The 21,071-nt window shown below is 38.8% G+C and overlaps 2 protein-coding genes across 5 annotated transcripts in view; both read left to right on the top strand.

The window, feature by feature from the left end:
* LOC116061346 (zinc finger protein 385B-like) overlaps window positions 1–9,518 on the top strand; it is a 79,359-nt gene extending 69,841 nt beyond the window's left edge. For 3 of the 4 annotated variants that reach the window (XM_031315489.2, XM_031315490.2, XM_031315492.2), the window contains 5 exons: window positions 3,305–3,479; window positions 6,636–7,010; window positions 7,090–7,292; window positions 7,480–7,578; window positions 8,053–9,518. In XM_031315489.2, coding sequence (XP_031171349.1) covers window positions 3,305–3,479; window positions 6,636–7,010; window positions 7,090–7,292; window positions 7,480–7,578; window positions 8,053–8,283 — 1,083 coding nt within the window. In that variant the 3' untranslated portion in view covers window positions 8,284–9,518. The remainder of the gene's footprint in view (window positions 1–3,304; window positions 3,480–6,635; window positions 7,011–7,089; window positions 7,293–7,479; window positions 7,579–8,052) is intronic. The other variant, XM_031315491.2, reaches the window with a different exon arrangement.
* A 1,352-nt stretch (window positions 9,519–10,870) lies between these two features.
* On the top strand, window positions 10,871–20,912 carry LOC116061265 (dnaJ homolog subfamily C member 7-like). The gene is made up of 14 exons (XM_031315351.2): window positions 10,871–11,002; window positions 14,919–15,007; window positions 15,206–15,330; window positions 15,463–15,576; window positions 15,759–15,833; window positions 16,161–16,279; window positions 16,462–16,615; window positions 16,920–17,084; window positions 17,233–17,324; window positions 17,414–17,487; window positions 17,578–17,724; window positions 17,828–17,983; window positions 19,993–20,076; window positions 20,193–20,912. Exons 1-14 carry the CDS (start codon window positions 10,932–10,934, stop codon window positions 20,228–20,230), a joined length of 1,503 nt encoding a protein of 500 aa, XP_031171211.1. The 5' UTR covers window positions 10,871–10,931; the 3' UTR covers window positions 20,231–20,912.
* Window positions 20,913–21,071: the final 159 nt, after the last annotated feature.

Below are 21,071 nucleotides of genomic sequence, written 5' to 3'. Positions count from 1 at the left end.
TGACCCAGGAGTTGGATGCCAGGTTACAGGCAGGTACCAGGTCCCAACAGAGCTGCATTGAGCGGCTGGAATTTGCACTTGAAAGAGAAAATTGACTAAAGGAATAGTTAAGAATATGTCAAGTCTTTTCATATTTTATACTTGATGCTTGTGTAGTACATACAGTAGCTTTCATTTTCACAGTCACTCATATTTATTTATTTTTTATATTGCACGCACAGCTTCAGATGCCATTCAATGTTTAAATAAATTATGAATCCGCAGTCTGATACAAACTAGGATTTCAAAGTTCAACCAAAGCTAACATGATTTCTAACATGATGTAACAGTAGTCTGTCATGATGAATTCAAGTGGTTATTAGGATTCAATTTCTGGTAAGCATAAACAATGCATATTTCAGTTTGGACCAAAGTGGTGGACTGGCATCACTAGAGCTACACCGCTAACGAGGCTAATGAAAAAATCTAGTTTTTGAAATTGAAAAAAAAATGATGTTTTAAAGAGGGGAATTTAAACCACATAAACAGAGAGAGATGGTTTCCTAAGTTTAATATGAACAGTATGAACATGTGCAGCAGTTACAGTAGGCAAAATATATGGTGCAGCTATAAGTACAAGTGATGGAAATAGTAAGACATTATATACAGAATATACAGTATTTAGTTGCTCATAACATTAAGTGCCTCTACAGTAGAGTGCTTTATTGTACTGAAATGGAAAGCTGGATCTTTGCTCAGTATGAAGACAAAGACGTGTGGCTGTGAAAATTATATCTATTGTTCATATTACATAACCGGTGTGAATAAAAAAGGAATAGACTTGAATATTTTCTAATTATTCCTTTAAGGCTGCTAAACTCACTGAAAAAAGCATGACAGATTCAAGCCTGAAGGATCACACATTATATTCTAATGTTGCTGCCCTTTTTGTGGAGAATAGTTGTTGCTCACTGTGTATAAAGAGTTTGGGCATCAGTGGTGTGAGAATGCATAAAGCTGCTTGAATCTAGGTCAGCGGAGGCCAAGCTGTCCTGACAGTCTTCTTTAGGTGTCTTTAACTGAGGATATTTGCCGTCCTGGGACACTTATTGTACATGCTATTCTCTCTTTACGTTACTATGGTGGAACATAGTGAACTCATACTACACTGGCATGCCAGATAATATGGTAGTATGCAGATGGGAGCAGATTCATCCCTCTGACTCAGTTGAAAATCACGCTGAATGGTTAGTGTGCACTGACATTCAACGTAGCCAAAGGGCTCGTTCACCCTTTGCTCAGCCCTGTATCCCCTAGCACACACTTTGACCCACTGTGGTACCCTTTCTGTTTGTGTAGCAGCCCAAGCTTCATCTAAAGTGTTGATAAGGAGACTATATGCACACAGTCACTAAAAGATCACCTCCGCACGCTGAGCTCAGCCTGGGAAACTGGATAATTTGAGCATTGACAAATTATCTAACAGCCTTGTGTGAAGCTAGATACCTAAAGTCTTGTTACACTGTTCCAAACTCAGACTACCTGTTTATACTAGTGCACCTGTGTCTATTATATACAGAAAGGCTGTTGCCTGTTGCAAAAATGTGTGCTTTAAAGGATGATGCTGGTTATGTTCGCATGAAAAGAACAAAACCGCCATTGCCTTAGTCCGTCCAGCTTCCCTTCCTTGTCTGTGGTACTTAAGCCCATTCATTCCTATGTAAATATAAAAAAATGTGTCACAAATACTACATATAATTTGTCCTCACTTTCCGCTTTCTTGGTGTTGGCATTCTAAACTCCGGTTGATTCGGGAAACATTCTCTGAACTAGAACCGACAATCAAATTATATTTATCTTTTTTTGAGTAAAATTCTCATTGCACACTCGACAGCCATTTTAATTCCAGAGCTCGCCTGCATACGTGCACACATGTTCCACCAAAACAAGTTCCTTGTTGAGGCTATTTTGCAGCGGCACCATACCTGCGCCCAAGACAATTGTGATTGGTTTAAAGAAATGGCGAAAAACCAGAGCACGTTTTTCTCCTATCCCACAGTGTTGTGTGGACAAGCTAGACCCTCCTCCACAGCGCTGTGGAGGAAGGTCTGGCAATGCGAAACTAGGCTTTGGCTACTCAGACTATACTTGTTAGTAAGATCGATTCATTGTTGGCTTTTCAAGGGATTTGTTGACAATAACAAAAATATAGAATATCACCAGACCTATCCTTTATGACTTCTGCTTGTTTTTTTTAAAGATTATCTTGTGGGCTTTTAGGGCCTTTAATTGAAAGGACAGCTTAAAGACAGGAAAGGGGAGAGAGAGGGGGGACGACACGCAGCAAAGGGCCTTGGTTTGGACTAGAACCCCGGCCACTGTCTATATAGAGAGCACACTCTACTGGGTGAGCTAGACGTCTCCCTGACTTCTGCTTGTTTTGTACACTTGATTTCATGTATAGTTTTCTCAAATTGATGAAGCTATTTGAACTTTCCACCTTCCAGGAGTAGGTTATAGGACTTTCTTACAGGAGAAAAATAGAGTATTGAATGTGATACAACATATTGAGAAACAAAACAGTTAACAAAATGCTTTACTTTATTGTTATTATTGTTTGTTTCCTATAGCTAAGTAGAGCATATAAAATGTATAGATTTGCTGTGCTGTACGGAGATATTAATGTGTTTATGGATTACCAGATAAATGTGTTTTGCTTCAGTTGCTTTGCTTCACTGTTGGTGCACTTCTACTCGCTGGATCTACCTCTGTAGAGCACATTTTGCTTTATCGAGAGCCATCCACAGCCATTTTGGGATCCCAAATCTGCATGCATCTGTTGTCGCACTGCCACAGACGTGTTTTCTCTCACAGAGGAAGGCACAGGGGTCATTTTGTGCTGCAAAATATCGGACATGGGCCATTTTGTGTCACAACAAATCAGTGGAAAGATGAGCCAGTGAGCTCAGAGGACGGTCATGAGATGCCATGAGTCCAACTGATGCTCATTTGTGCACAACCGTGACAATGATGATGATCAAAATGGCAATGTGACTCTTCCTCTGAGTCAAATGCTTAATCACATAATTTTTCCCTAACTCCATGGAAGCATGTGAAGCCAAAGAGACGGAACAGATGGATATAATACAGTTTACTGATTTCACGCTGCCCTTCATTAATTTAATCATGTCAGTGAGTCTGTTCATTTACTGTACTCTGACTTACTCCTCTGTTTGTTCTGCTCGTGTGCTTTTGTGTGTGTGTGTGTGTGTGTGTGTGTGTGTGTGTGTGTGTGTGTGTGTGTGTGTGTGTGTGTGATGGTCAGACCCAGGCGGAGGCCCACTACAAAGGTCACAAACATGCTCGCAAGCTGAAGGCCTTGGAGACCCAGAGGAACCGGCAGAAGAACACATCCACAACAGGAAAAGACGGAGAGCGAAGGAGGGGGGTGATGGGAGGAGGAACAGTGCCCACAGTCTCACATTTGAAAGACATAACAGGTAGAAATCTTTCTTTTTTTAAAGGCGCCCCTCTCTCTATCCTCTGAGTGATGAGTGGTAATTGGAGAGAGGTAAGCACCAAGGCTTGGGTAGCTGCCACTTAGCTGGCTAATTACCAGTTGTATTACCTGCCCTGCTATCATTGGCTCTGTCAGATAGGTAATTACTTCCATCAAGCAAAGACAGGAAGCCTTCAAGCAATTGTGAAGGGATGCTATCCAAAGAGGGATTTAGTTGTGTTACTTTCTTTGAGTTTGATTTTGGTTGCAAATCAACAGTGGCTCAACACAACTCCCACGTACAGTTCCTTGTTCCTATTATGAAGTATGTTGTCGCTTTGCTAATGGACACGTCAAAGGGAGTAGACAATTATGGAAAAGAGCCCAGAAGTATGAGTTTTGTGTGCCTACATGTTTTTTATGTCAAAGTCAGGCTAAACAGCGATGAAAAAAGTGGAGAGGTCAAGGCAGGTAAGAACAGTCATAGAGGAGGCCTATATGTAATACCAGTCAAACAGAATAGCACAGAAATGTAAGCAAATATCTCTCTGAATGCAAAATTACTTTTAAAGATTCACTTTAGTGTATGATGGAATTTACATGTTGGTAGTAAGTAATTCACTTACATGTGGGAAGTAGAGTTTTGAATAATTCCTCCGTCAGTCAGTAAAGGATAATAAGCAGGCCTTTAGTCTACGAGGACTAGGAAGTAAGGCTGCAACTAATGGAGGAAAAAAATGGTGATGTCTTCAAATGTCCTACAAATCCTCACAGCTGGAACCAGCGAATATTTGTCTTTTTTTATTTTTGATGAACACACCCAAATGATTAATCGATTAGGAAAGTTTTTGCCAATTTCAATTAATCAAGTAATAGTTTCAGCTCAAAAGATAAGCCAAGTTTAAAAATAGCTTTGCGAGTTACTTTGATGCCCAGTGCAGACAGAAGAAGAGGTGCAACAATAGTGCATTCCAAGTAGATGAGGCATCTTGAGGCCAGGTGTGGGCATTGGTGTACTGCACAAAAATGAAGATGTGCTCGAATATGCCCTCACTTCCTTGCGCACATGACCTAACTTTTACTTGCCACTGTAATTGTGTCAAAAAACACTATAAAACCTGCCATGTGTAATTGTCTATTGTAGGTGTAAACTGCAATTTAGCTCCCCCAAATCCCCCCAAAACTGCACTTTGGGTCCCATAAAAAAATACAGAGGACACGAGTGCCCTTATTGGTAGCTACAGCCCTTGATCCTTTTCATATTCTTAATGTTATAGTTATTAGTTCTTCTATGGAAGTAAATCTGTTTCATCGGATTTTGAAATTAAAAGCCATTGAATTTCTAGCACTAAATATTTATGCATTAAAATTATGTATGTGAATTTTTTGCCTCTGAATTTTACTAACTAAATTTTAACACTGAATTTTAAACATTGTATTTTGCATCTGAATTTGGTATATTGAAATTTTTTATGTTGAATTTTGGATTCTGATTTTATTAAATTAGAAAAATAAAGGTAAGAATTGTTGAAAATGTGAAGGGTAAAATCTAGAGGCAAAAAATTCAGATACATAATTTCAATGCATAAATATTCAGTGCTAGAAATTCAATGGCTTTTTAATTTCAAACTCTGATGAAACAGATTTACTTCCATATTCTTCTGCAACATTGCCTACACAAGAGATGCTCTAAGATTAACAACTTTGCGGTCTTTTACTCACTCTGCTTCTCATTCTGCCTGACTAAAAAAACACCACCATCTTCCTTTCAATACTCTGGATAGCTTTCCTTTTCATGTTTGCTAATCCCCTCCCATTTTCTTCCAGCACCTATCAATTTCCTTCAAACCACACAATGATTAGCCTGTTATGTTCAGCGGTTGCCATGGTTTTTGATTGATGGTGAAAGAGCGAGCTGCAGCAGAGGGAGCGACAGTTGACAAAGAGACAGAGGAAGATTGATTGAGATGGCAGAAAAAAGAGGAAAAAGATACTAAAATCAAAGAGAGATGATGAGAGCAGAGAAGTAAGTAGGTGAGGAGAAGTAAAAGTATAACAAGGTTATATTAAAGAAATAGAACAAAGAAAAAATGGCAGGTCGGCTGCACAAAAAGACTGATAAGAACAGGAAGGAACAAAGGGGATTGCATCAGTCAAGAAGATACCCTCATGAGTGAATCTTCTCTCGCTCATATTGCAGATGGCACATCCAGTGGTGGTAGCTAAACTGAACTAGCACAATTCTTACATTTTCAATCCAACACAACTTTATTTATATCTGTACAGGCTATTGTATGCTGCAGCTCTCTATCCAGATGAACAGGTGTATTAGTAATCACAAAGCTAAAAAAAACAAACAATCAAATGATATAAGCTTCATGAGCAGTATATAAACATTTAATAAATAGATTATAACACTATAATGGAGTTGTAAGCACATATAAGTGTTTATTAATGTATTTTTCAACAACTAAAACTCTTCCTGTGGGCACTCATAAGAACGGACAATGAATGACATTAAAGTAAAACACAGTTGTAATAATATAAAATACATATGTTATAATTGTTGACAAATACTGTATATTATAACACAAACAAAAATAAGCACTTAGGTGTGTCTATATATACTAATACAATTACATTATAGTGTGACATAAACCAGTTTGTAAATGTTTATGTACTTCTTTTTAATGCTAAATGGGGGGACGTATTGTGTTACCAAAAAGCATTTAGAAAATGCTCATTTCTTGTCTGACTTCTCAAACTGGATACAATTAAAGTAGCTATAATAAATAATTTTATTCTGATCGTTATCTCCAAATTAATGTAACATTCACATTAACAAATGTTTACCCTTATCCAGATTAAATACCAAGACAAGGGCGGGTAGCTCACCTGGTAGAGCAGGCGCCCATATATAGAGGTTCACTCCTTGACGCCGTAGCCGCGGGTTCGACTACGACCTGTGGCCCTTTGCTGCATGTTATTCCCCCTCTCTCTCTCCCCTGTCTAAGTTGTCCTATAAAAATAAAGGCCTAAAATGACCAAAAAATAATCTTTAAAAAATAAATAAAATTACCAAGACAAATATCATATTGCTATACCAAGTGTAAATGGGCTCATAGTGCAACTTCTATGTTTATTTATCTGTCCACAGGCCCAAGTACTTCTTCCCAACCTGCACAGCAGCAACCAGAAAGCGGCCAGGAATGCTCGCTGGCACACACTCCGTCCTCACAGCCTTCATCCACAGACTCCTCCTCACTCCGCTCTCCTCAGCTGTCCCCACTAATCTCCCCTGGCTCTCAGCTTTCCGATCTACCTTCAGACAGTCCAACCATGGAAGGGTGCAGCCCGGCCACCGGTTCAGGCCCACACTCTGACCCTCAGGGGAGCTCCACGGGAGGTGAGGAGAAGGAGGTGGTGAAGGTGGAAGAGGCTAAAAAGGCCAAGAGCAACAAAAAACCTCTTCAGTGTCCTACGTGCAAAGTGACGGTCAATTCCAGCTCACAGTTGGAGGCTCACTGTAGTGGTATGTTGTACAATACTACTGATATTATGTTGGTTAGTTTAGGATTCTGATATTCCTCCTCTTTGTTTGGCTGAATCAGGCTCGAAGCACAAACAGATGATTGATGGTCACAACAGCAGCCAGTCACAACGCAGGGTCAAGATGACATCATCACCCAGGCCAACCAGCCGAATTAAGCAGCGAATGAGCAGCAAGACCAGAGCGGTTGTGGGTGTATCTAGCCAGCCCTTTCACTGTGAAATGTGTCGGGTGTCCGTCAACTCAGAGACACAGCTGAAGCAGGTATGTGGGTTTATTCTGATATAATAAATGTGACTGATTTTACTCTTGTATAAACCCCTGACCACAGTATAAAAACAAAAAAATGTGGAATCCCTAACATTTGTGTTCTCAAGGAAAACTACCCAGTTTGTTGGCTCTTTGGTTTGTTAGAGCTTTAAACTTACTTTATATTGTTGTCCCCTTTTAGCACATGAGCAGCAGGAGACACAAAGAGCGTTTGGCTGGGAAGCCTGTCAAGGCGAAGTTCACCCCCTATAATAAACTACAGCCCAGTGCTATCTTAGCGGTGGGTTGTCACACACACACACACACACACACACACACAAAGTATGATATGTATGATATGGCTGGTGGTTGATACAAATAATACATAAATAATACATATTATAAATTACTATTACCACCACTTTGATCCAGACTGAAATATCCTAATTTTATACAGACATTCATGGTTCCCAGATATTTAATCCTAATGACTTTGGTGATCTTCTGACTTTTTATTTAGCACCATCATCAGGCCAACATTTTAATTTGTCCTATACTTTGGTTTATGACCAAATCTAAATACCTGCAAAACTAGTGACATTCCTATGTAACTTAGCTGTACTTTACGTTTAGTGCTAATTAGCAAATTCTAGTAGCATGCTGATTTCATAATTTAGCTCAAAGCCCCACTGTGTCTAAGTACAGCTTCACAGAGCTGCTAACTTGGCTTTATACTCTTGTTTAGAATAAATATGTCTCTTGTCTTTGGTTTCAGACTAAACTGGCCCTGCACAAGCAGCTATCTAAGGCCCTGCCGGCAGGGTTCCTGACCAGCCCCCTCAATCAAGCTGCCTTGTGCACCATGGCGTCTGGACCCTTGGCACTACGGCTGCCCCCGGGTCCCACAGCCTTCATCCATGGTCCCCTGATCAGCCCCACACTCTTCAGGCCTGCCCCAGGACCTCTGAGGGCCACACATGCTCCTATTATCTTCTCTCCTTACTAGCAATGAGCCAGGCTAGGCTGGAGGACTTACAGAAGAGTGGACCTAAACTAGCCAAAGCTGGATTAGCAGAAAAGTTTAGCTTGGTCAGTAAGGACAAAGCACGGGACCCCCTGAAGGACATTAGGACACTATGCAGCAACCACGATGGCAGCATATAAACATGTCAAGTTTGGCAGTTTCAAGTCGTAACAAAAGTATGCACAATCCCCTGGTGTAGATTGAGATTTCAGTGCTGACTGACCAGTGTCTCCGCCCCCTTTAAAAATGGAAGGACCATCGCTCAGCTGTTTCCCCTCAACAAACTGTTGAGTGCATGTTCCCCGGGTCTGGACCCCTCTGGAAGCCATAATGACGAGCATCTTTTAATTTTATTTAAAAGACAATGATATAATACACTAGGGTGTGTAAATGTTACTGTTTGTTGCCAAAATGCTTTCAATTTCAGAGCTTTCTAGTTGTACTCTGGGAGAACAAGTACAGTACTTCATTCCTGCTTCAGTCTTTATAACCAAGATCAACAAAGTCCAGATTGTGTTAATCTCCCATGAAAGTGGCTATTTTCATTTATAACCGCCCTCCACCAATGAAAAGACAAAGGAGATCCATAACTTTGGATTGCTAAGGATAGTTTATCTCAACAAATGTATATCTTTACAGCCGTTGTCTTATGTGGATGCATTTTCGTTAAATAATTTATTTAAGATAAATACGTACATTAATTTTTTTCTCTGTGTATGTGTTTCTCGCTTGCTCTCTGTGTTATGAAGTGACAATCAACCACCATCCTGATATGATGCCAAGAATACTCGCCATATGGCAACAGACTACATCTAATGCATACAGTGCGATAGTTTCATTTAAAGTTATAAAATTGAAAACTTGTGTGGATAAATAAGTTATGATTAAGCAACAGCTTGATGCTGTTTGTGCAATATGAAGAGACAGGCTGATGTGTGCTGTTCCCCGAAATTATATATAATGATTTATCCACAAGTATTTAAATGTTGTTATTTTTTTATATAGCTTAATAAAAAAACAACTTTCTTTCACTTTAGAAAACCACTCCCACTGATAGTGCAGAATCATCCTAAGCAATATGTATTTTTGAAGTGTCACCTGGTAAAATTAATGACTAGTGTAACATCATTTGCATCAATTGCAATAATGTAAATGATTATGTGCTGAAAATGTCAATACTGTATTCTATATGAACGTATAAATAGTACTGTTTTTACTAAGTTGTGGTAGTTTCTTCATATGCAAATATAAGTTTCTTTTAGCTTTCATTACAGAGAATATAGGCCTACTTCATGTATGAATATAGTTATCGACAAGAACACTTAAAGGTCCTTGATCAAGGTACACAGTCAGTAATAACTTGCATCGTCAGTTTGGCACTGTTCTTATTCTTATATGATAGGTGTTTGGACCACACCCAACTTCGAACTCGGTTTTCATTTTGATCTCAACTACACACCACCTGTAAAGATTTGTGACCTCCGGTGCCATTGCTCAGATCACTCGCATACATATGCAACAGTCAAAATCTGACAGACAGACATAAACACCATGCAAAGTACTTAAAACCTCTTCTGTGGTAGTTCCTACTGCAGTAGGTGTCTCCAGGACCACATTTTGCCATGATGACACACAAGCACACAAACAGAGTCACAAGGTGAAAAACAATACCAGCATTGCTGTTGTGGCTGGTAACAAAGTCATTGCTGATGTATCACCCCATACTTTATGATACTCTAGTGCCCTCTAGTGGTATTTTCTACATAAGAGATAGGATAACCCATAGACCGTATGATAACCATAGTAAGGGAGATGTCAGTGCTATTTCCTGCAATATACATTTGTATATATCTAACAAACAGCAAATTGTGAAAAAGAGTAGTTACCATGCTTTTCATAAAAATGGTAGTGTAAAAAAAATAAAATAAAATATCATCATGTTTAGTCACTTTAGATAATGTTGTTTGCATCTCTACAAAGACCATTGTGATATACTGCCTTCTTTGACTGATGTTCAATTGTAGCATATTTGTAGGAGGAGATTAACTGTAAATAAAAACAGATTTAATGTGTTTTTTTAACAAAAAACATGCTGAGGAGTTAGAAGTGTTTTTTTCAGCTCTTGATATGGAGAATGTCTAATATATAGTATAATAAAATAGCCACAGCATGTCCAACTGTTCATTTGTGAATCATCCAGTAAATCCTGGTGATATGAGCCGGATCATTAGTTGACTGAAAAATGATTACAAGTAGAAGCTTATGGGGTAATTTCAAATATAGTTAAATGCTTCAAAGGCGAGGTTTGAAGCTGGTTAAAACGGCAGTACATTTCTGGTACTTTAATTCATTTTTTGTAACATTTATTTTCTAAAGCTAATATGTACGTTTTACAGCCAGAAAAATATGCATCCCACACAAGTCCTGCTTTGAGAAAGTTATATTAAAACATGTTATATTTATAAAAAAGTAAACTATATATATATATACTTTTTTTTCCATCTGTTTCTCACATAGACAGTATATAAGAAGGTTTCTCAAGACCTCAAAAAAAGAGGAAGAGAAAAAAAAAAAAAAAAAAAAAAATCCCCGGAAATGACGTTGGTTCGTGTTCGTTCTTTCTAGAAAAAATGGCAGCTGTTGACATCGACGTGCCGGTGGACACAGAACCTCAAATCCACAATCCAGAGGACATGGATCGGTAAAAATATATATAATTGTCCGCTGTGTTTTGTTGTGCTGCGTGTATAATATGAAAATAACCCGGGATTCACTGACTGAACTCAACTGCCGTTACCTGACAAGGCTCGGGAACAACAGCGCGATCAGCCCGGAGACAAGCTAACCAGGCTAACGTTACCTATTAGTCCGGGGAAAACGGAACATTTAGCTAAATCTTAGATTTGATTAGTAGGTGTTGGCGTTATCATAGTTTGGACAGTTCAAATTAGACCACAATTTGTGGATTCTTCAAATTTACTTTGCTTCGCAACTTATTCGTCAAGAAAACCTAGCTAACGTTAGCTAAGATAATTAGCGTGTCTTGGCACATGCTCCTAAGCTAATGTTACAGCTATATTGTATTTTGAGATTTATTGGGTCAATAGACCTGCTTGTATGGAGACATTTACGGAGAATAAAGCGTAACTACAGTCTGTTTCTGGACCGTAAGTTAGCAGTCCGTTTTCGAGAAAGTTCCACAAGAGGCAGATGGCATTAGCTGGACTTGGTGCTCAAACCATCAGATAGTTACCGTAATTACCTAAGTTAACTTTCTAAACGTACCGAAACAATTTAAACAGTCTCAATTATTTTAATATTCAGTGTTGTGATGCGACAGTCTTCAATAGTTAAATATCCCATATTATGCTCATTTTCAGGGTCATATTTGTATTTTGGTTTTCTTCTATAACATGTTTTAATGTTCAAAAACACATTCTTTTTGATTGGGCAACGTTTACCGTCTTCCACATCTGCGCTCTTGGCGTCTGCACCATAGATATAGAACAATATCTATGGTCTGCACCGTAATTGCAGCCGGGGAATGACTGTGACGGCACTGTAGTGGCACTTTCTACCTATATAATTGAGATATATATATATATATATATTGTGTGTGTTGTGTGTGTGACATCTCAACTGTACAGAAGTCCTGACATTGTTTGTTTAAAAGCACAGTTTCTTAATAAGGGCTGTGTGCATTTCTCTGTGGATTGAGCGTTTTAATACTTTAGAAGTATTTATATAGCACCTCGACCTACTTTATAATCAAATAATCAAAAAAATCATGTACGTCTCACTTTTTACAATATGGGACCTTTTAAAGCAAACCAAAAATGTACCTCTCTGGTAGGCAATCATCCTTGACAGTAATGTTACATTTTGCATTTAATTGGTGTCCTGTCACATTATGTGATCTGTGCAAAATGTGAAGTAACACATGTTCTAATAAAAAAATTAGTGTTAACATGTATAATTAAAGTGTCTACAAAACAATTACTAATGAATATTAGACTTTACTGGGCTAAGAATATGCCACATGTGAAAGATAAAATATAGGAATCACTACTAGGGTTGGGCATCGTTTGGATTTTAACAATTCTGATTCCAATTCTGATTCTTCCTTTCAATTCTGATTCTTTGAGGGGTGGAGTTAAAACAGGTCAAATGCTTATTTTCACAAATGAGAGGAACGTTTTATTTTGATTCAATGGTGGGTTGCAGTTCTACAGGGCTTTTTCAATGTAAAATAAAGCCCCACTAGAGTGCTGCTTACTGTGCTCCAAGGCTTCAACACAACAAGCGCCTGGCCGCTTCAGAAACCAAAACTTGCGCATGTTAAATTGGGAAGCGATGATCGGATTTGAAACCAAATCCTCTAAACCATTCCAATAAAGAAACGATTCTACTGGAATCGTAATTTTTGAAACGATTCCAAGTAGGAATCGGTTCTCGATACCCAACCCTAATCAGTACATTGTGTAAGTGATTTTTTCCAGTTGTTTGAGATTGTAATAATCCAAAGTACCATAATAAGTGAGGTTGGCAATGTCTCAAACTGTTAGTGCTATATTTGCAGATAGAGAGAGATGTACACAACAGCAATATGCTCTACTGTGAATTTAGTTATTTCAAAGATTTGCATTGCTGCAACTTTTGTACAAAACAAAATGCTGCTGTTACCATATAAAGGAATGATAAGCAATATAACATTGTTGTACATTGTTCTAGGCCTCTTAAGCTAAAACATACTTATCTTCTAATTCCTGTGCCAGCATGCTATTCAGAATTATGACAATTTTATTTATTAAAATTCTGTTATTGTCTCACACAAAGTTTTTACACACTAAGGGTGAATGTGCTTGTTATCACAGCATTTTTTTCCGTATGTGAATCAGTGTTGATTTGCCCTTTAACATTTGACACTTTTTGAAAGGTCTCCAGCAGGTGAATTTCACTGCTATGTTTAGTACTACAGCTATCAGGACTGTACAGTATGTGCCATGCTCTGCTGTCCCAGTTCTAGGTGTAACACACCACACTCCAGTCCTTTCAGGCCATGGATGTATTAAGAGAACTGGATACAGCGTTCGGCGGGAAGCCCCGTTCATTCCAATGAGAGTGCTCAAAAGCGCATAAAGCAGTCATGGAGCTTGGATCTTCCGCGTTGACTGGCACATGACGTCACGATGGACATGCGTACTAGCAACAGTTTGTTTGTGTTGTCGTAGCAACATGCTCATTCATGAGGTTCTCTCTCGTGTCTCTTACAAGTGGCGAACTCATGAACTCGCCGTTTCATTGTATAAAATATTCACTAACGTTAAACATTGTGTTTTTGTTGTTACTGATAGTTTACATGCTTATCTAAATAAACCATGGATGTATTCAGACAACCAAGGAGATGTAATTGTTATTTCGTGCTACTAGCTAGCTACTATCGCTAGCTACTAAGGTTAGCCTGCAGTTTCGTGAACAGAGCTTCTCTTAATAACATCCATGGCTTCATCTCTCATCCATGTTACAGGCTTTACAGCATACATACCATGGATGTATTAATAGAACACATGATGAATTACAACCATTAGCGTTAGCATTATCCATTATTACAGCTATAGAACCTCGGGAGAACAGTCATATGAGCATGCCCAGTGCAGTCTGCTCGCGTCCATTATGCACGTTCATCATGCCTAGTTTAATAACTCTGGATTCGGCTACTAGTGAATGTTAAAAATGTTAAAAACGTGATGTTTTAAACAAGGACCCTTTAAGTGTTCGGGTTGGTAAGTTGATGTACCCCCAAAAAAATTATCCGCCGAAATATAGAAGTTTCTTTCGCCATGCAAAGTCTATGGGAAAAGTCTTTCTGGGCCAGAGGGTGCAATTCCACCCTTATCCGCTAAGCCCATGGTGGTTTTAAGACATGGCGCTCTTCCTGGGGGCTTGTTTCAGGCTCTGCCTCATTTGCAAGAAATTCTCTTAAGGATACAAATGAGTATGAGCAAACCATTTGTTCATAAAAAGCGGTGCGTTCGTTTTGATTGGTGGACGTTTTTAAAGGATTACAGCAGCTACAGATGACAGATCTTTTTCACTTCTTTTTCAAAGCCCATACGTTATTGATTGCTGTCGGTGTGTAAAGACCATTTCAAAAAATATATAAAAAAGTGTACATACTGTATATTGGAAAATATTACCAACAGTGCCTTTTAATTGGTTGTAGGGCTATACATTTGGGAAATATATCTAATTGCAATTATTTCAACTAATATTGCAATTGTAATATGAATCACAATGTTGGAGGGAATGATCATTTTTGCATCATTGATGTAATTTTTAATTGAAAAATACATTAAAATGATCATCCTTTTTTCAAAGATCTGTACCAAACAAAGAATTTTCCTTTAGTCTGTAGTAGGGCTGCACAGTAAATTGAACTTGCGTAATAAAGACATTGTGAAGAAACTCAGGGATTTTTTTAGTTAGTTGAAAGAGTATCAGTAGAAAACTGCACTTTTTTTATGGTGCCTTTTGTCTCCAGTTCAATTTCAGTAAAACAGTTTGTTTTATACTGTATCAGCTAGTTACTGTCTGGTTTCTGTTTTTTCTCTTTGCAGTCAGGCTGAAGGCTTCAAAGAGCAAGGAAATGCATTCTACAGCAAGAAAGAATATTCTGAGGCTTTCAACTATTATACTAAAGCCATAGGTGACCACCAACTTCTCTTAACCCATTCACCAATCTTTGTTTATACTCTTCTGTTGAGAAATGCTGATGATTGCCTCTTGTCGCACATCTACTTTAAGACTTGACTTCTGCCATTTGTATGGACATACAGTATATTTATCTGTAATTTGTACCCACATCTCAGTTTGCGACATTTTTTTCTTCTTCTTTCATCTCAAGATGTAAGCCCCAAAAATGCCAGTTATTATGGCAACAGGGCAGCCACCCTCATGATGCTCTGTCGCTTTCGAGAGGCCCTAGAAGATTCCCAGCAGGCTGTGCGACTGGATGACTGTTTCATGAAGGTCGGTTTGAACATTATCTACATTCTCAGCTTTGCCCGCCACTAATTGTCTCAAAACCCCCTGCTGCACTTGCAGAATAGAGAGTAACATGTACAGTTGTTTACACAGTCTTGTGCCCCTCCTGTCCCACAGGGTCATCTACGTGAGGGCAAGTGCCACCTGTTGTTGGGAAATGCCATGGCGGCCAATCGCTGCTTTCAAAAGGTTTTGGAGCTTGAGCCCAGCAACAAAGAGGCCGAGCAGGAGGTGGGCATCACCTGAACTTTTCGCATTTTATTTAATGTAGTTACAGTATAGGAAAGCATTGAATTGAATTGCGTACTAATCACAGTCTTGGAGCTAAAGACTGAATAATGCAATTCAAACCCGTCTGTTAACATTGTAAAGAAAGATTGATTGATTGATAGATGATTGTTGTTATATTTTAGAATAAGACTGCAGGGACTCTACTGGAGTACGAACGAATGGCAGATTTTGGCTTTGAGAAGCGGGATTTCAGAAAGGTATTTACACCCATTTTCTTTTTTCACCTTTTTCCAAGTTATTTCTATGGTCAGTGAGCTGGAAAATATAAGAGAGATTTCCTCAACTAATCAAAAGGATGACAGAAACATCTGTCAAATTGTGCTTAATGTTGGTGCTTATCACACACACACACACACACACAAATATGCATTTTGTCTGTCGAAGTTGTTAAGTTACACTGAACAGCTTGTTTGACTGAAAATTAAATATTTATTTAGCTTTTACAAAGCTCCAAATATCTGCATTTCTTTCATGAATGAATGACATGATAGTGTAACGGGTGAATTGGCCCTGTTCTGATCCAGGTGGTGTACTGCATGGACCGGGCCTTAGTTGTGGCTTCTGCCTGCCACCGTTTCAAAATCCTCAAGGCCGAGTGTCTGGCTCTGCTGGGACGCTATCCAGAAGCCCAGTCTGTAGCGAGGTAGGAACAACTGGTGTTAGCTTCATGGTGTATGATTGTTTTGTTACAGTTATGCAAATCTCTCTTGGCTTCATATAAGATTTTAATGAGTACAGGGTCTGCTTTAGACGCTTTCCAATAAGAAGGATGGAATTGATTTGCAGATTCTCCACAGCAGATGAAAACAAAACTTTCTTTTACAGTGATATCCTGCGAATGGATTCCACGAACGCAGACGCACTCTACGTCCGAGGCCTGTGTCTCTACTACGAGGACTGCATCGATAAAGCTGTACAATTCTTCGTCCAGGCTCTGCGCATGGCACCTGACCATGAAAAGGCCCGGCTAGCCTGCAGGGTAAGATTGTCATTTTTTTTATGTCACCACTGATGTATACACACAATGCGTTTTCGTGAGGCAAAACACTGAATGTAATCAGAACTTTAGTTTGTTTAAAAGAAAACTCCACAGGGCACCTTTTTAAAAAGCCAAACAGAAATAGACAAAAAAAATCTGTTCCTACAGCTCACATACATGACAAGGCAGCTCAACACAGTAAATCCACGGTTCGAGACATGCTGAAATACAGAGAACATCTTTTACATGCAAGTGTGAGTAAATTGTTGGAGAAACATAATGACTTGTTCTCTTTCTAAATCAGAATGCCAAAGCCTTAAAAGCCAAGAAAGAGGAGGGCAATCAGGCATTTAAGAACTGCAACTATGAAGCCGCCTACCAGCTGTATACTGAGGCCCTGACGATAGACCCCAACAACATCAAGACCAACGCTAAACTCTACTGCAACAGAGCCACGGCAGGAGCAAAGGTGAAAGGCAGCAAATCAGCAAACTGCTAGTCACAGGCATTTGATCAGTAATGCTGTCTGGTTATTTGTTTAAAAGTAGCAACCTTGCATAGTGCTTGGGCTCTTCTTACTCATACATTCATACATTTATTTATTTCCTCATCAACAGCTGAAGAAACTTAATCAAGCCATTGATGACTGCACCAGCGCAATCAAACTAGATGACACTTACATCAAGGCCTACTTAAGAAGAGCTCAGTGGTATGATACACATTCAATATGAGTACATTTTTCCTCACGTGTGTGTGTTCCGCATTGTGCAGTTTTTGAGTGACTGTGTAACCCCATAGTTACATGAACACGGAGCAGTATGAGGAGGCCGTACGAGACTATGAAAAAGTTTACCAGACAGAAAAAACATCAGGTAAGCTGGTGTCTTTCTACATTTTTACCTGTCTTAACTGATACACTAGCTGGTCAGGTTTTCACACACTCACAAATTGTATCCCTCTAGATCACAAACATCTGCTGAAGACAGCACAGCTGGAGCTGAAGAAGAGCAAAAGGAAAGATTACTACAAGGTGCTGGGGGTCAGCAAGAACGCCACCGAGGACGAGATCAAAAAAGCCTATCGCAAACGGGCCCTTATGCACCACCCAGGTAGACATCTTGGTCTTTGCACAGACATGCAGGTTACCAACTTTGATTACATTTGATGATTTTTTTTTTTTTTTGAAATCTTAATTGTATCATCTTCTTGCAGACCGCCACAGTGCGGCAACTCCGGAGGTGCAGAAGGAGGAGGAAAAGAAATTCAAGGAGGTGGGCGAGGCCTTCACTGTGCTCTCTGACCCAAAGAAGAAGATGCGCTATGATAGTGGACACGACCTGGAAGATGAGGGCTCCTGTGATGGCGGAGGTGACTGCTTTTAGTCATTTCTTTTCTTTGGCTAGATTGACATTCTGCCTGTTGGTCATTGGTAGGATGAAAAAGAACATATCAGTTTTTTCATATTACTTATTTTAAAGGAATACATTTCAAACTAAAAAAGCACTTGAGAGTGCAGACCTCTGCTAAGGCATGCCCTATCACACAATGTTAATGCAGTGTGAATCTTCCCAGTCTGGAACATTGTTCTGATTATTCCAGCACCACAATAATATATATCAATCTATCTAATAGATCTATCTATCTCGTTTTGTTAATGAAAGATAATTCATCTATCCGCCCCGTGATTCGAATCCGCTCCAAAACTTAATGGGTTCTTGCTTGGCCCATGCTACACACTTGCAGCAAGTTGAATGAAAATTGGGCCAGAAGTTTTTCCGTAATCCTCCTGACAAACAATCCAACAAAGAAACAAATGGACAAACCTAACTGCAAACATAGCCTGCTTGGCGGAGGTTAAACATGGTGATATGCTTCTCTAGAGAGTTAACTATTAGGTGCTTTTAAAGATGAGAAAGACCCTTAGTTGATGGCTGAATAGACCTTGTTCACAGCAGACATTTTGACTCATTATTGCAGGAAAAGCATAGGTGTAAATAATAACTTGACTGTATTCCATTTAGCTGCTTCAGTTTCACTGTCCCACTCGTGACTTCCTAGGACATTTTAATAGAGCAGAACAAACATAATGGTATTAGTAACACCTGTGCTTTTCCTACTCTGACAAGTCAAAATGTTTGCTGTGAAAACGGGCTGTTCAAAAAGGTTTTTACTAGGGCTGTCAAAATAACGCGTTAATTTCGATTAATTAATCTGAGAAAAAATAATGCGTTAAAAAAAATAACGCAGATTAATCCATTCCAGCCGTTCTAGCCACCATTGGACTGTAAAATGAAGGAGGGAGACGAGAATGTGCTGCCTGGATCATTAATTGGAACATTTACTTGTAAAAATCTTCTTCCTGCCAACCCTGGCTACCGAAATCTGGTGCTACTGATATGTCTGCTCTTCTCTCTGATGCTCTGAAACAGACCATACAGGCAACACAAACACCGCTGCACGTGACGCTACTTAACACTATACTCAACAGCAGCTAACGTTAGCCTACCGCTAGCTAGTAGCTGGATTAAAAACGGTTAAAATGCTGACAGCTAACGCTAAACGGTGTAAAGTTTGACTGTGTTTTAGCCGTCGGAAAAACAACACAGACGGTGCATTCAATGAAACTGGTAAACTACAGCCTTGTGGTGCATTGGAAGTTATTGTAAATGTCCTTTTCCCACCTGGTGGTTGTTTTTGTCGTTCAACAGCAATTTACTAGTGAAATAAGTTATTGTTATACATTATTATTAAATCATTTAATTTTGACCATATGGCCTTAGCAATAAACAAGCCGTTCTTTAATGTCACAAACTGTTGTTTAGTACCCTTTTTTTTTCTTTTCGGTTCAGGCACCGTTAATTATGTATGCGATTAATTTCGATTAATTAATTAGAGTATGTAATTAATTTAATTTTTTTAATCGATTGACAGCCCTAGTTTTTACCATTCCACATACTGTCATGATGGCAACGTTTTTCTCTAAAATTACATTGCTGTGTTCCAGGGCCATATATCAGTCACCATGCGACATTGGTTGTGATTTAATGGAAGTGAGAAGAGTTTATAGCTCCAAATTACTTTGCTTTACTCTAATCTATGACAAAGTCAAATACTCAAAATTTGCTAAATCTAAATCTCCAGTAACTACAAAAGGATATATTCAAATGCAACCAAAACTGATTCACAGATTATTCACAATACATATGTACACATAATATCACTACATGCATCATAACTTTTTTTTATTATGTTTTTATCCATAAATATGAAGTTTTGGTGGATAGTCCAACTTTTCGCTCCATTTTTCCATCTTGTTCTTCCTGAACCTCATCACCAGTTAATCCCGCTATATTTTTGCCTTTTTGCTTTTTCTTTAGATTTTGATGCAAACAACATCTTCAGGGCTTTCTTTGGCGGCCATGGTGGAGGAGGAGGAGGATATAGTTTTGATTCCAGTCCAGGTATGTTTTTTTCTTCTTTTTTTCCAGTTTGGACATCAACTAGTTTATTGAATCATGGAAAAATCTATCAGAGAAAGTGCATCATATTAACTAACTTGTTTGTGTGTTTTTTCAAGACTCTGGACCTGGAAATTTCTTTTTCCAATTTGGCTAAAGTAAAGGACCATATTGGAAAATGCAGCCCCGCAGTGGACAAAATTAAAATGGACCCACAGTCACCTCCTGATGCTCATACTCCTGAGTGTCTTACAAAGTCTCCCCACTATTCTTATTCAAGAGGTTTCTCATTAGTACATTCACTTCTAAATTTACTCCTCGCATTGATGCTAACAAACAGTGGGAAGGATAATTCAGAGACTTAAGTTAAGAATTATCATTGTAAATAAAAAAAGGTTCTTAAGAAGTCTTAAGAGGTTTCGATCAGCTGATCAGAGCATGTCCCTGTTGCCAAAATCAAAATGATAGTAAATAAAATCTTGTAACACTGCCTCAACCTCCATAAAGGTGATCAGTAGGAAGAAATACATTGGAAGTGTAAGCATCATGGTTGATTAGTTTTAGAAGACATAACATGGCGTACGTTTTTTAAGGTTCTCCTGGGATAGCATGTCTCTAGAGTGTCAATGTACTGTGGAAGTTCAATGTCAAAACTGACCTCAGGACAGCCTGTTTAGGACGCCAGTCTCTTGCGTGCGTTTGTTCAGGTTTTATTGGCTCACTTGTCAAATATAGAATAGACGTGCAGGGTTTTTTTTGTTTTTTCTCCATGCTGCATTGTATATTTGATTCGAATGTAAAGCGTTTTGTGTCCATAAATTTGTTTTTCTTCAGTCTTCCCTTGGTCTATTTATATTTATTGTACTGCATATTCTAACCTGTATACAGCAGAATGCAAGTGTTTGTCTTCCTTCTTTTTTAAGACTCATTTGTAAATGTTTAACACATCATCTTTGCTCTCTGATTGTGCAAAGTATATTTTTCCCTGAAACAGGCTA

Source organism: Sander lucioperca, chromosome 22 (genome assembly GCF_008315115.2).
Source record: "Sander lucioperca isolate FBNREF2018 chromosome 22, SLUC_FBN_1.2, whole genome shotgun sequence".
Lineage (NCBI taxonomy): Eukaryota > Metazoa > Chordata > Actinopteri > Perciformes > Percidae > Sander > Sander lucioperca.
The sequence above is the reverse complement of the archived record's forward strand: the minus strand, read 5'-3'. Positions and strand labels throughout refer to the sequence as shown.

Excerpts from the sequence above, each read along its gene's own strand:
- LOC116061265 (XM_031315351.2), top strand. The coding sequence starts at position 10,932 with ATGGCAGCTGTTGACATCGACGTGCCGGTGGACACAGAACCTCAAATC. Across the intron at positions 16,280-16,461 it reads GAAGCCCAGTCTGTAGCGAG|TGATATCCTGCGAATGGATT; the intron begins GTAGGAACAACT and ends TTTCTTTTACAG. Across the intron at positions 17,488-17,577 it reads CCAGACAGAAAAAACATCAG|ATCACAAACATCTGCTGAAG; the intron begins GTAAGCTGGTGT and ends GTATCCCTCTAG.